The 14,842-nt window shown below is 42.3% G+C and overlaps 1 protein-coding gene and 1 long non-coding RNA gene across 7 annotated transcripts in view; one reads left to right on the top strand and one right to left on the bottom strand.

Moving 5' to 3' along the window:
• The window catches only part of NR2E1 (nuclear receptor subfamily 2 group E member 1), a 27,312-nt gene extending 21,794 nt beyond the window's left edge, over positions 1 to 5,518 (bottom strand). For 4 of the 6 annotated variants that reach the window (XR_010599572.1, XR_010599573.1, XM_065588314.1 and 1 more), the window contains exon 1: positions 4,434 to 5,518. Coding sequence is in view for 4 of the 6 variants with exons in the window: in XM_065588314.1 (XP_065444386.1) it covers positions 4,434 to 4,494 (61 nt within the window). In the remaining 2 variants the exon portion in view is untranslated. The remainder of the gene's footprint in view (positions 1 to 4,433) is intronic. The other 2 variants (XM_005287662.5, XM_065588316.1) reach the window with 1 other exon arrangement.
• On the top strand, positions 5,479 to 14,842 carry LOC135982302 (uncharacterized). The gene is made up of 5 exons (XR_010599574.1): positions 5,479 to 5,750; positions 8,750 to 8,800; positions 12,481 to 12,586; positions 12,748 to 12,901; positions 14,635 to 14,842. It is a non-coding gene; the product is annotated as an uncharacterized LOC135982302 (long non-coding RNA).

Raw genomic sequence — 14,842 nt, 5'->3', positions numbered from 1 at the left:
TTGGAACGAAAGATTACAGCAGCAGCAATAGCAAAAACCTTCCTGCTAGGAGAGAAAAGTTTTTGCTGGTTCTGTAGTGCACTTCAAACAGGGGGGAAACTACGTTCTGGGTGTAGGGAGTGAAGAGAACCAAGTCACAAAAACAGCTTCCAGTTGGGTTTGTTCCCGCCATTAACTTGGATGTGTTTCCCATTACCCTAAAATTTAAGCAAAACTTTCTGCATTAACTGTGGGAAAGTACAGTTTATGTACTGCCATATCTATCTATCTATCTATCTATCACACAGTCTGAATTATGTTTACTTTTCAGCGACTTTTACTGTAATTGCAAATGCACTGAGTCATATAAAATTTATAGAGATTATTAACCCCCATTTCAATGAATGCACCACAAAACCCCTACCAGCTCTTTTCTTTTCTTTTTGTTAGCATCCGTTCAAACAGTCTCCTTTCCCCACAGAAGTAACTCAAGCTAAAGGTGCAGCTCTCTCACAAAACCTGGGTATGAAAAACCTGGCCGATTTGGTTTATAGCAATTTGCTTTGCTTTGAATTAGCTCATAAGAATGTCTTAAGTGTGGTGGGGGGTTAGGGGTGGAAGAGGGATGGGGGAGGGGGTTGGGAGCTGGATTCAGAGAAGTCTCTTCTGCTCCCTAGAGAATTTAGGAGCCCGGGATGCTTTCAGACATGTTTATCCGGAGGCTCTAAAACAATGCCTCCTGGCAGACAATAGGGACATTAGATAAAGTGTTAACTTAATGATTTTCCCCATTGAAACTCGTTTGACTGCGTCCAATCAGCACAAGCTGCCAGCTTCTCCCCTAAATGAAACTCGACAGCTGCTATATACAACACGGCTAGAGGAATGGGGATTAGGTTAGGGACTGGGGAAGGGAGGGGGCTGAGGAGGGAGGGTAGAGGGGTTAAATAATAGAAAACTTTTACGCAATTAATAACAAGTCCAGCTAGGAGAGCCACTTCCCCCCCTCCCCCGCCCCCCAATCTCTACCCCTAAAGCCTGTAACGTAAATTGTGGCTCTGGATCTGCAGGTAGGAGGAGGGTTTGGGGACAAGGAATGATTTCTGGGATTGTGTAATTACAAGCCCTCCTTGCCACCTGCCTATTGGGTCACCAGTGACCCGTCAAAAAGAGTAGCATGGGAATTCGGATATCACACAATGCCAACAGGGGCGAGCACTCGACTCCCCCCACCCCCGTCAGCTTCAGCATCCACTGATAGACTTTTACACTTTCACACACACACACACACACACACACACACACACACACACACACACACACTGAAAAAAGACAGTGAAATTATACATGCATCTGTGCCATCTCCTTGTATGTAATGTCACCGCCAAACTAAATGCAGAGTTCACAGGCACTTTGGAGTTTGATCTTAGCTATGCAAATCGCAGACTTTTTCCCCCTGGCTGGAGCTTGCAGATAAATCGTCGCTTCCCGCTCCAAATAAAACTGAATTTTGTTTTCAACCACAGCAAGGCAGTGAACCAGTGAAATTAAGGAGTGCGGTTATTCTCTTTTTTGAAAATAAATAATTCTTATCGGTAGCAGTATATGTATAATATTAGAGAGGGACTTTTATATAGTGTGAAAGGTAGTTTTACTACGGTGCGGTTTCTATTTTGTATTTTATTTCACCAGATCTAGAGATGATAAAATAATATTTTAAATTCTCTAGAGCTAGAGCTAATAAAATAATGCTAGATTCAGCATTTGCCGCTATAATTATAAAAAGAGGAGTGTGGTGATGCAAATTGCAGTCAGATGTATAGTAATTCATGTAAAATATAATTCTATCCGTCGATCTCCCCACCCCTCCATTCAAGACCTAACTAAACTTTCTTCTTCTCCCAATCCCAACTGTGTCCGTCTCATCTGAGCACTTTTGCAATTATTCTGACTCTCCTCCGACTAATCAACATCTTTAGTGAGTGTGAGCCCCTCAGACTATTGTAGACGTGGCTGTTGTTATGAGAAAATTCTTAGGCCGAACAAATATGAAAGAAAGGAAAAAAAAATAGCGAGCGAGAGAGAAATGTTAACCTGACACGGGGTCATGAGATAACTGATTCCCCCTGTTTAAAAGAGCTCCCATTTGACGAAGCAGAGCTTGGTCTCAGAAGCCCAACGTTAAGAAAATTGAATTTTGTTGATCTGGGCAACCGTTTTTTAACATCCCTCGACAGGGGGTCCTTTGCAGCTTTTTGTGTGTCATAATTGCTTAAAGATATATGGCAGCTTCGATTACTGTAATTACCATCAGAGGCTGTTGAAAGAAGTTAGTCTGGGTCTGAGGGACTGCGGGATGGGGTCTTGTTGCCACCCAGGCAGAGATCACGTTTGACATAACTATACACTCACTGGAGGGGAAGTGGAGCAAGATCCACACTGAAAACTCAGGCCAAGAAGAAAAGCCACCGAAAAAAAAAAAAAAAAGCAACCTCGTGCCTGTAGCTCCCCAGGCTATTCTGTCACCACGGCCTGAGCCTGCCTTGGGTCTTCAGCCGCAGACCATAGTCCTTTAGTGGCTCCAGCAGGCGCTAACACTCACCATTTCGGGGACAGTTTGCAGATTTCCCTTTAGATCGCTCACTATCTCTCCCGATCTCTCTAAATTATAACTTCTCCCAAGAGACTCTTGGATAAAATCTTATAAATTAGACTAACTGGAAAAAAGTGCCAAGAAACCGCGTGGACTCCTGTCAAACCTTTAACCACATCAGTTACAATATTATGGTTGGTTTCCTGAAACCATGGGATGCCCTCCCCCACCCCCTTTCTTCTTTACTAACTACCACCATCGTGTGCGTATATAGAACAAACCATCCATTCCCCCATGCAATCGTCCCGAGCTCCACGAAGCAAATCAAGGGCACAGAAATAGCCCTAGATTTAAATTAAAATGTAGTTTGCTTCCCTGCTCCCCAAAAGGGAAAGAGGAAACGGAAAATCTGGCCCGATTTTGGGAAAGGAGCTGTTGGGGAGGGGTGCAGCTGGTAACAAATCTATTTCAAACGGCAATCGGTGCTGCCAGCTCTCGCGGGAGGAAAACTCAGTAAGTAACAAGCTTCCTTTGAATGGGCTCCAGGGAAAATCGTAGCCAGAAGTCAAAGCGCTATTGATTTCACGGTGTCAGAAATGAGAAAAGTAATGTGAAAAGCACAGAACGCTGGGGAAGCCGGTCCAGAACTAAGGTTCTAGATGCGTTGGGTTTTCTCTCCCCAAAAATATTTTCTATCCCTTCAAACATATTTAGGGACACTGGGCTTTTTTCCTGCATCCCTCCCCCCGTTTTATTTTATCCTTATCTTTAATCAAATATGACAGGAAACTATTTAATTTGCTGCTTTCGCTCCCTCATCCTTTGCTACACAGTTCCCCATGGATGTGGACTTCAGCGGGAGTTTTGGGTGCGCCAGAAATGCAAGATCAAGTCCTTACATCTTTTTTTCTTTTGCTTCGGCTTTTGTTAGTGACAAATCAAGTTCCTTAGGGAGAAAAAAAGCCTTAATGCATCCGTAGGAAAATACTTAACGCAACTCTCTGTACATAGATAGAAATCAACTTCACCCGCTCGCTTTTCCAAAAGAAACCCCTAAATTCAAGACAGTATTAATTGAAGCAACAACGGCAAAACTCCGAACAAGAATGGCCAGGCAACTAGCAAAAACAGCGGCTTCTCCCTGGATGGATTCAAACCTCCAAGGGACAAAGGAGGATTAGGGGGCAAAATAATAGAGGCTAGAGGCAAAGATAACCATCATGTGTGAGTTAGTAGTACATGCAGGAGTGTGAAGGTAGCAGTTATGTACATATTGTCACAAACTCACGTGTACACTCACTTTTCAGACTTCTGTTTAAATTGCACGACACCACCCTGATCCTGCTCTACACAGTGCTATTAAATAGCAAGGAATATAAATGTCCAGTCAGTCACTTGTCATACATTAAATTGGATTGCGTATTTTTTTCTTTTGTTACTGACTTCATCCATATTATAAACTCCAAGAGTGCCAGTTGGGATTAGACCGATTGAGCCGCTCTTCGCAAGAGCGGTTAGTCATACTTTAAATTCCCCAGTTATGAGGTACACGGATTTAGGATTAAGGAAAATGTGACTTTTAAGTTGTTTCTGCTTTCCTCTTTGCAGGATTATTTGGTATGACTGGAAATGGTGTGCAAAGTATTGCATTTAAATCCTCTTTCAACAGAGTTGCTTATGCGATTCGGTGTAATTTAATGATCTGAGTTTTAAACCCTTTTTAAAAATAAAAATATTGTCCTGCAGAAAAAGGTTGAGTGAATCCCATGAGAGAAGCAGCACGTTTCAGCTCTTTAATGCTGTTTTAAAACCAAACACTCCCCACCCACAAAATCACGCAGACCTCCACACAAATGCTCACCTCCAGGTGGAATACAACTAACTCGCTGCACGTATAACTGCATTTCAGACATGCTCGACATCAAAAGTGGAGCAAGATTTCATTAGAGAGCTGTACGATCAAAACAAGCTGTCGGAAATGACAAACCCAGCATTTTGCAAGAACTTGTCCCAATCTCCCCAAATTCCATCTGGGGCCTGACTGGGTATTAACTGCCGCTACAGATGGAAATATAACATGCTTTTGCAAAACACCCAGGCTGGGCCAGTTCTTCTAAAGGCGGTTAGAAACCTGCACCACATATTACCCACTTGTTGATCCTGCCGGCTTGCTCATGCTTGAATCCCTTTGGAAATCGCTAACTCTGGCTAAAGTCTTGCTGCTTTGGGGAGATTTCTATTCTCCCCTTCCTTGTTTTTCTCTCTCAGTGACAGGTGTTTCCCAAGCAGTCAGAAGTCCTTGCCCGTTGGGAATCGACACATCCTCGCGTCTCTTCCTAGCTCTGGCAGCTTCTTGGGAAGGTTTCTTGAGACAGAGACAAGTTTGCTGCGGTTTGTTGTTCCTGCAAGAAAATCCTTCCCGGAGCCGAGGAGAACCCAAAAGGTTTAGACGGGGGCTCGCTATTATTGTCCTAGAAGAAAAATAATACCAGCAACAATGAAAGGAGAAGGTAGGATGTGTGAGCTGGATTCTGTGCTGAGTGCCTCAGTGCAGCTAGGAGAGATCAGAGCCTGGAAAATAATAGAAGGGTGCGGGGGGGAAAGCGTCAGAGGAGGCTGTCTCTGGCTCTCACAAAGTGAATGGTACAAAAAGGGAAAGGTTTCCAGAAGTTCATTACACTGGATGACTTTGTGCTTTGAGCTCCAGGCTGAAGCCCCTGTAATATCCCCCGAGAAGCTCTGACAGGCAGCAGTAGGGAGGGGAATAGGACGCCCCTTGCCCACTTAGCTTCTCTTTGCTCCCCCCCTCCAACTCCTGGAGGGCTGTGACGTCAGCCCTGCGCTGGGCAGGGAGTGAGTTAAATGCTAATGATATTAATGAACCCCCAAGCGGCTTCCATAGAAAACGCAGGCGTTTGCCAAGCTGATTTTCCCTTTAGTGTGTGTGAGTGTGAGCGCATTGCGCCTCTCCTGTAATAAAAGCGGGTTTTTTACAAGTGAGATTGGGCTGTTCTCAAAATCCGATTTCCCTTTATTCCCCCCGCCCAGTTGCTGGAGTGTGAGGTGTGTCTTCGGGTGAGGGGGGCTTGCGTTGATGAAAGAGGTGTGATCACTTTCTGAATATAAAGGTGTCAATTGAAGGCCCGTCCCTGGGGATAAAACTTGGCTTTAACACAAGGTAAGCGGACGATCCTTTGCCAGCTATGCACTGGGCCTTGTTTATGGGCAAGAGACAGGCCTGAGAAGGAGGAGTGAGTTGGGTGGGTGGAGGCCCAGTTGTTTTTAAAACCAGAGAACCTGTCCATCCCGCACCTACCAAGGGCGGGGGCGGGGCTGGCTACAGGCATCCTTCTCAGGCCTCTCTTGATCTGTTACGAGATTAATACTGGTTTCAATCAAAATCGGAGGCTCTCGCAGCTGCTTGTTGCGCAAGATCTTGTTAACCTCTGCCAGGTGTGTGGTTTTGTTTGGAGGTTTAGGTAATTCGTTCTCCTAGGCTATCATCCTTCATCCCCATCGGGGCTGGGAGATTTAAAGGGCTCCTAACATTGTTTTACTTGCTTGTAGGGGGATGTTCTTAGCCCTGGGCGCCACAGATCTTGCTGTGTATCAGCAGTCAGCAAATTCAATTAAATCTGCGACAATTCCCTAACGACAGAACGAGAGGGGTCGCTGGCTGTATCAAATTGGTCATGGCGTATTTATTCCTCAGGCTTTGGAGCAAATCCCTTGCTTGAAAGGGGAAAGTTTTGTTTGTGATCAACCCCTTAGGTGATTCAGGTTACTTAATTTCTGCCGGTTCTAGTGGCAGGAATGTAAACCCCAGGTCATTAGCCCACCGGTGGGTATCTCTATTACACCAAACACGTGACAACGCCTTTCTGTACATATCCGTCTGGGGAAACCCACGAGAAACGGGTAGAAATGAACCAGCATCAGAGAACGGCTGGCATCGTCACACATGTGCAGAAGAGTCACTAAACCTGCTGTTCTGGGGATCACAGCCCGATTTTACATGTGGGGTTGAGTGGGCAGTCTGAAAAGCACAAGCTAAAATCCCAGATTTCAGCATGATCAAACCTACTTTTGTTAAAGTGTCAATAGTTTGCATTTGACTTGGGACCACAGCTTTATTATTGTGAAACCGAGTCAGATTAGCAAGGAGACTAAAGGGGGGGGAGACACAAAAACCCACCAACCCTGGATAAGGAACCTAGAAAGGCACCTAGATTTAGTGTAGAAGAAAGGAGGAAGCTGAGAAATTCGAACCAAGGCAGCATGGTTTAAACCTAGCAACTATATATTGATTGTGACTTAAAAGCGCTTCTTTCTGTGTTTGAAAACTCTTGATCAAGGTCAAAGCAGATACGCCACAGCGGCAAATAGGCAGAAGGATCCTCCCGAAAAGTTGGGAGGACGGTGTGTATTTAGGCATGGGAATCCGATCAGAAATCATTTTGATTTTAGGTTTGATGTTCGGTAGGATCCAAGACCAGATTCTGAAATCGCCGAGCAGCTTTGAAATCTATGTAATGTTAGTGAGCAGCACACTGTTTTCTTGTTCGGGTAACCTTCCCTGGTTTTCTTACCGTTATTGATATTTCATTTGTTGACAGCAGACTAGCTTCAGAATGTGATAGCTGAATAAATCGTCCCAAAGCCTAATCGAGGTATTCTGTTTCCATGCCTTACATGGGACACACACACACCATTGTATTTTCTCTCTTCACGTCTAGCAATAATTATTCCCCAGTTTTGTATACTGAAATCATAGTCATCACTTTCTGCTCTCTATTTTTGTGCCTGATATGTCAATAACAGGGAGACGCATCCAACAGCATAAACCAAAAATGACACTGTACTATTTAGAGACACCCAAATGGGAATGTTAAGTGAATTATATCATATGGGGAACGTATTAGGAGAGACCCAAAGCAACAAATAGATCGATCAAGTCATTTAGAGCAAGACTTTCTTTCATTCCAATCCCACATAGTTATTAATTCCATGCAGTAGGCGTTTCAACCACTTGTATTATGTCTAAATAGCCTAAACATGCAGGGCCCCAGTTCTACCCACATTTGACTCCAGTGGGGTTACCTGAGTGCAAGCCAGGGTAGAATGTAGTTCAAGGTAGACCGAGAATCTAGGAGTTACAGATTGGAACATAAAAGGTTCGAGTAGCTGCAGATGTCAGATACAAATGAAGTCGAATAGCTCAAAACTCTTCCTCCCTCAGACATCAATAGCAGAGGGCACCTACACTATACTGGTCTATTATGAGCAGGCCATAAGCACTCCTGCCTGCCTAGTTAAGCACATTAAAGCAGGATTTTCACTTTACTGATTGTGCGTGTTCCTTAGAATGCAACCCAAGGCATTTCAGGCAGACTTAGGTTGTTTGTTTAAATTGGAAACATTGACACTACAGGCAAAGGCTTTTGCCTATCCCAAACCATACATACTCGCAGACATTTACATTTTTGGAATGGGGTTTCTTACAGTTTATGTAACACTGCTTGGCAGGTACAATAAAATCAACTTTTTCATCTTCGCCAAGTTCACAGCACCCAGCCTTTTGGGGCTGACGGTGTCTTGATCATTGTGTTGTGATTATGAGAAGGTAGAACACAAATTGCAGGCAAAAAGAACAGAAAAAGTGTTAACCCCTCTTTAAAAATATGCACAAGCCATTGTACCTTAGCTGCGAGCGGGTGAGATAGCCCCTTCGATATACTGTAGAGTTCTATCACTTCTCAATGCTTTCAGTCGTGGTCACTGGAAATTCCAATAGCTGATATCAATTAAATAATTTAACTTTTCTTTTGTTTCTCTGAGGACTCTTTATTGTTTCTCTTATATATTTCAGGGTAGTGCTCAGAAAGATTTAGGGTGTGATTCTGCTGGCTTTGAAGGTAAAAGCCAAACTCCAATTATTTCAGCCAGAGCAGGACTGGATAGTTATTCTCATAGAAGTCCCTGGGTGAGATCTCTCTGTTTACCTCCAAAGTTACTTTGCCTTGACTGCACCAACAGGAGGTAAAGAGACTTCTCCAAGATTGCAGACAATAGTGTGAATTTTTGACTGAGGTGGGAATGGATTAAAGCACTTAAATCTTTAACCCTTAAAACACTAATATATTTCATCCTTATTCTTTAACTGGATATTTTATTTAGGAGGAAGATAAGCAAAACTGACCACAGCAAGATTACTTCACAACCCTCTAGGTAGGAATATTCAGCAAATAGCCTACATTCCTTCATTGCCTTCCTATATATGATAGTGCTGAAGTTACCTGTGGAAGATGTGTCACCACTATAGAAAACAGCTGCACTCACTAGAGCAAGTTTATGGCTGTAACTGCGTATGTGAAAATGTATAAATTCAATTTCATTACATTGCTCTATTAGCAGAGAACTTGTATACTTTATTTAAGATTTTAAAAATGGTGTGTGTAATCTCTTGATCTAAAATAATGTAACCTAATGAGTAACAGCTCTTTTAAACCATAAGAAGAATGTGCCGAAATTCTAGTTATTCATACAGGCAGAATTGTGCATCCTTGGACACTTACACTAAAATTGTGAGCAATCACAGAAGAAAGACTTGCTAATTAAAGAATCTGGAAATCTTATTGAATCAAGCAATTTTCTGTAACATATGACATTCCTTTCCCCCATCTATGGTCAGAGTTATTAATACATTGAATGATATTTTAATAGCAAACCACTCTTTTGATAAGTACATTTACAGATCACTTCCCATAATTCTAGGAGGGGGTGGGGAACTCAAGAAGAAATTTGAAGAAAAGTTGAGTATCAGATAAAATTGTCATTCTTGTGGATGCTCATGTCACTGCTTGAATCTATTCCTCTTGTGCAACTATTATATAGTATATTATTTGGCACAAAAAGTTGTTGTAGGAGGGGCCAATTTTGCAAACTTTTGGGTCAAGTCCCATTGAAATGAATAGGACTGGGAATGGGCGACAGGGGATGGATCACTTGATGATTATCTGTTCTGTTTATTCCCTCTAGGGCACCTGACATTGGCCACTGTCAGAAGACAGGGTACTGGGCTAGATGGACCTTTGGTCTGACCCACTATGGCCATTCTTATGTTGTGAGAAAAGATTTGCAGTAATGGGCATTATTAATGGATAATAATGAACTATATGTATATATATCATATTGTAGTTCCTGTTTGGGGAGTATAAAGAAATAGCTATTATAGTATGAAATTGGGGTTAATAAACTTTTCATCAAATTTTTTATTGCCCTTCAGCATAACGTAGTTCTTATAAAAGTGATTTCTGACTCTGCTGAGCTATAACAGGGCTCTCTGTTATTTGTCAGCAATATTTTTTCCTCTGATGGTGTCTAAGAGCAACTCATGTTAAAACCAAATGCCCTCCTCCAGCCCCCTTGACCTTATCCTTATTAGCTATTAACTTGAAATGAGCCTTAAATATCTGGAGTGAAAAAAGTTCCATTGCTGGGAAGAGGAGTATGGAGGAAAGAGGTTCAGGTTACAACAGGTAGTTTTTTTTACTTTTACTTTCCATTGAGGAAGAGCATCATTAGGCTGTGAGAATCTGCCTTCATGGGTGGCTGTGTTTGTGTGTGGTGGACTTCACTGGAAAGTCGGGCTCTCATTTCTCTTTCTGGGGCAGATAGGCAGGATCAGGCACGCATAACCTATCCCTTCTCCTTTTTATGGAGATGATGAGGAAAAGGACTGAGCCATTTTCTGCATTGGGGGAAGCCAGAACTTCTTTAACAGTGGATTAGCCCAGGGGAAGCCACACCCAATTCACTTCTTCCTTGGGGGTATCAGATGGAAACGGCTACCCCACATCTCCCATAGGACTGAGATCTGTGCATGCGGGGAATGTGGCCTATAAAGGGGAGCTGGTACGTAGAGGGATTAGATTAAGGTCTCCTGGATTCCTACGTCCACTCTGAGGGTTGTGGCTGCTTTCACCCACCAGCCCCCCTTCCATTTACACCTCAACCTTAAGTTACTTAAGTTACTCCACCAACAATCCCCATTCATTTTACTACCTGGGAAAGGAATTTGATCATTCATTTCTTTCAAAGCATTTTGTAAGAATTTCCCAAAGGCGATTGGATGATGACAAGAAAACCCCAATATAAGCCTGGACGAAATGAAAAATACGCAGCAACCCTCAAACAACATTCCACACAGTCACTTACCAATTGTAGTAAACGGCTCATGCAAGGGCTGGCAAAGATTTGAATGGTGACCATTGCAAAAGTGTCACCCTGGACTGAATAAGGAGTTTTGTGAGCAGACCGTTCGTTTATATCTTCAGCAATCATGGCAGGCCAAAGTACAGATTCTCCAGGACACAGCAGAGTGGTGTTTGTTGTATTGGTAGAGGTTATAACTTCAGCTTCTGCAACTGGAGGCACATGCTTTCTTTGACATTTTTCTTCACTGTACTCCAGAACTTCTGTAGCTCAGTTCACTTCCTATGTTCTGTACTTGGCTGAATTTGATGTCCCTCTTAGTCTTCAATTTTTGTCCTTTAGTCATATTTTGCCTTAGTTGTGGAGTGGCAACAATGCTTTTCATTAGCCTTATTATAGTTTTAAAGCTTCTTTCTGCTCCCTTCTTTTTGAAAGCCCCTGCCCCATGATGACAGATATTCATTTTGGAGGATTATACTTTGTATGTTCAGCGTAATACACTAGCTCTGTAACTCACACTGAATAATAACTATTTTAATCTTTCCAGCACTCAGCATAAATTATCTCATCCAATATGGCTGCCACCTAGGGCGGTCAAGGTGTTGCCTAGCAACACGTCTATGTGACCATTCTCAGCCTTCTTGAAGTTCTCCTATGGGTGGGTTACTGAGGAAACTTTGGCTTCTCTTAGGAAACTTTGGCCAGCTTGGAGCCCTGAAGAGCCCCAATAAGTTGCCAGATGGTTTAAAAAAACAACAACCCAAAACACTTAGTGCTTTGTGTTGCAGAATTTCTTAAATTATTTTAAAATGCTTGTGCTGTTGTGCAGGGGAAACTTCTTCCTCTTTCCTGCTTTCTATTTTTGCTGGTTTTCTAATCAGTTTTTAGGGTACCTCAAATTTTGTGGCTGAAATCTGAGCCTGGGGGACAGGCCCTTACTCTGGCACTGGACTAAGTGTATTATGGAACGTTGGTGGCAAAATGAATATCTGTCATGTGTTTGTTCTCGCCTACTCTCTCCAGGGGGAGAAAGGTGTGCAATGGACTGATCTGTTTTGGAATTTATACGCACATTGCGGTATGTTTATGTTAGAGGAGGCAAATTCCAAGAGCTGCACATTGCACTTGGAGCAGAAGGATGGACCTCAATTCCTGTGGGAGTTCCTTCTACAATCTTGGGCCAGCTCAAGCCCAGATAGCTAGACAATACAATAGACTGTGTTTTTCACAGGGGGGATGTATGCCTTGCAGTAGAAGGAGCCATGTGTCTCAAAGGGAGTGTGCATGCTGGAGTATGTCAGAGAACCACGCATGTGAGGGAGGGATGTTTAATGTGGGAAGAATGGGAGTCTCTGCTGTGTGACTGTGCACAGGGGAGTAGCATGAAGTGGAGGTGTGTGAGTCTAAATGGGACAAAAGGCCATCAGCAGCCACCTCACTATGGTCATGCTTTCTCCATTCTTGGTGGTGCTGCCTCCCACTAAATATTCTCTCAAGCAGAGCCTGGTAGTGACCATCACTTCCTGCATCCCTTGCTGACCAGTAATCATGCTTCTAGGCAAAATCAAAACAAGTTAAAGTGAACTGTTATTAATATGAACAGGAATCGCTAGGTCAAATTCTATGACCTGTGCTATGTGGGAAATCAGATTAGATGATCATGAATTAAATAAAACTTGATTTTTCACATTTAGTTAATCACCCCTGGGGCATGTTCAGAATATCTGTCCAAAAGTCTTTTGATGCAAGCCAAGTGTTTTCATCAGCTGAGAAAAACAAAAGTTTCTGAGTGGAAAAATGGTAAGTGGATATGCTGATTAAGGTTGCCCTATAAATACTATCCCTGCCCACAGAATATGCAAAATTTAATCTTATTTATTATTACATTTGTATAATTGGCACAATGTTCTTGTTGATACCGCTCTGATTTGATCTGTGGTTGACGACTTTTTTCATTATAGGGGTTCCAGTGACTATATCTCAATATCTTTGGTTGTTCTTTTACTTCATTTGTTTTCAGTGAACACATTCCCTCTGGTTATCCATCAAGTAATAAGCTACAAAACACAAGGTTATACGTATCCGAGACAATTTCCAGCAGGTGCCAATGATAAGGTATCAAAATTAATCATTCTTTACCGTGCATGCTCAGTTGAATCAACTGATTACTATATTAGATGATCGTATATCCTATAAGTATGATCATTATATATACTATACTGGGGTAGGCAACCTATGACACGCGTGCCAAAGGCGGCATGTGAGCTGATTTTCAGTGGCATTCACACTGCCCAGGTCCTGGCCACCGGTCTGGGGGGCTCTGCATTTTAATTTAATTTTAAATGAAGCTTCTTAAACATTTTTAAAACCTTATTTACTTTACATACAACAATAGTTTAGTTATATATTATAGACTTATAGAAAGAGACCTTCTAAAAATGTTAAAATGTATGACTGGCACACGAAACCTTAAATTAGAGTGAATAAATGAAGACTCGGCACACCACTTCTGAAAGGTTGCTGACCCCTGTACTATACGTATATCCTATAAGTGTATGTTTATAGTGAGTGAGGATATATAATATACTGTGCATAAAGGGGGTGGGGGAGTGATATCTAGGAAAAGACTGGCCACACTAACAAAGTTTTCTAGTCATTGAACATTCTCTCATTATCTTTATTCATAGATGAAGCAGTGCAGGCAATTCAGCCCAAATTCACTTGCATCAACGAAAACCTCCATTAATCCAGTATGCCTTTATACAAGGAAATGGCAGGCTTGTCTTGTATGCCCACATTGGTACCTGACCCCATCAGGACAACGTGAAGAAAAAATCCCTAGTAAAGCTGTTCTAATTAGCATCTTGATTTATTTGTTAGAAGTAAATACAAGTATTTTAGTAATCTAATAGTTACGTTCACTTTGGAGAGAATGGGCCTAATTTTGATCTGGCACTGGTACCTAAATCAGGAATTACTCAACTGAAGTCAATGGAGTTACACTGGTGTAAAACTAGTGTGAGATCAGGGTCAGGCCCAATGCACTCTGATATGGGAAACGTTCAAATACTATACTTTTAAACTGTGAAGAAAAGCTAACTGACTACAAGTGGTCCATGTGGTTTGCAGCCACACTTCAGCTTTTCAAAAATCATTGTACAAATGCGTTAAAGCAACATGGTTAAGCCCTGAGTTATTTTTTTGGTGTGGGTGGGGGAGGGGGTTGTATCAAATATGGCCCTGTTTTATATAGGTTAGCCTAGGATTTTTCTGTCTTGTGGACTGGTTTCACAGAGTTGGCTGCAGAAACATATTAATAACTGGATCTCTTAGGCAATCACAGAATACACGGCATAATGCCAACAGAGAAGGTCCTTCCAAAGGGCCAGATCCTTAGCTGTCGTAAATAGGTGCAGCTCCATTGATTTCAACAGAGCTGTATCTATTTACAGTAGCTGAGGATGTGGCCCAAAGTGTCTAGTTAGGGCAGTGAATTTAGAACCAACACAAATAAATATTCCCTTAGGAAGCACAGAGCCAGCGTATGGCATTCTTGGCTGCTTGAACAGATGAAGTCAATTTCTGTGTCTGGATTTTAGAAAGGGTTTTACAATTGTGTGATCATTGGCAATGTTTATAGCTACACAGGCTAAAATACAAGTGATCACTCGTTTCATAGAACACAAATCACATGCTTCAGGCTGTAAAGTGATCACCAGCAAGGCCAGGAAGAAAATAGCACCATGTACTGCATTGCAATATTAGTTGGGTGCTTTATGAGGTCACGCAGGGTTTGCCTTCTTCTGAGGTCTCAGACACTGCTTCTTTGTACTTGTGATCTGTTTCAGGGACTCTCAAACTGTGGTTCCTGGAGGACTTGCTGGTGGACTGCAGAGAGTTGGCTGATTTCACCTGCTAAATTGCTTTAAAAGAAGCTACAGATATATATTAAAGACTTTCCCAATGTTACTTTTCCATGTGCACAGTTTTTTGTAGCTATCACAGGGATATTTTGTGACTATAAACACAAATGAAGGAGCTCTAGGTGATTGGGAA

This window comes from Chrysemys picta, chromosome 3, assembly GCF_011386835.1.
Source record: "Chrysemys picta bellii isolate R12L10 chromosome 3, ASM1138683v2, whole genome shotgun sequence".
Lineage (NCBI taxonomy): Eukaryota > Metazoa > Chordata > Testudines > Emydidae > Chrysemys > Chrysemys picta.
This window is presented reverse-complemented; position numbering and strand designations above follow the sequence as displayed.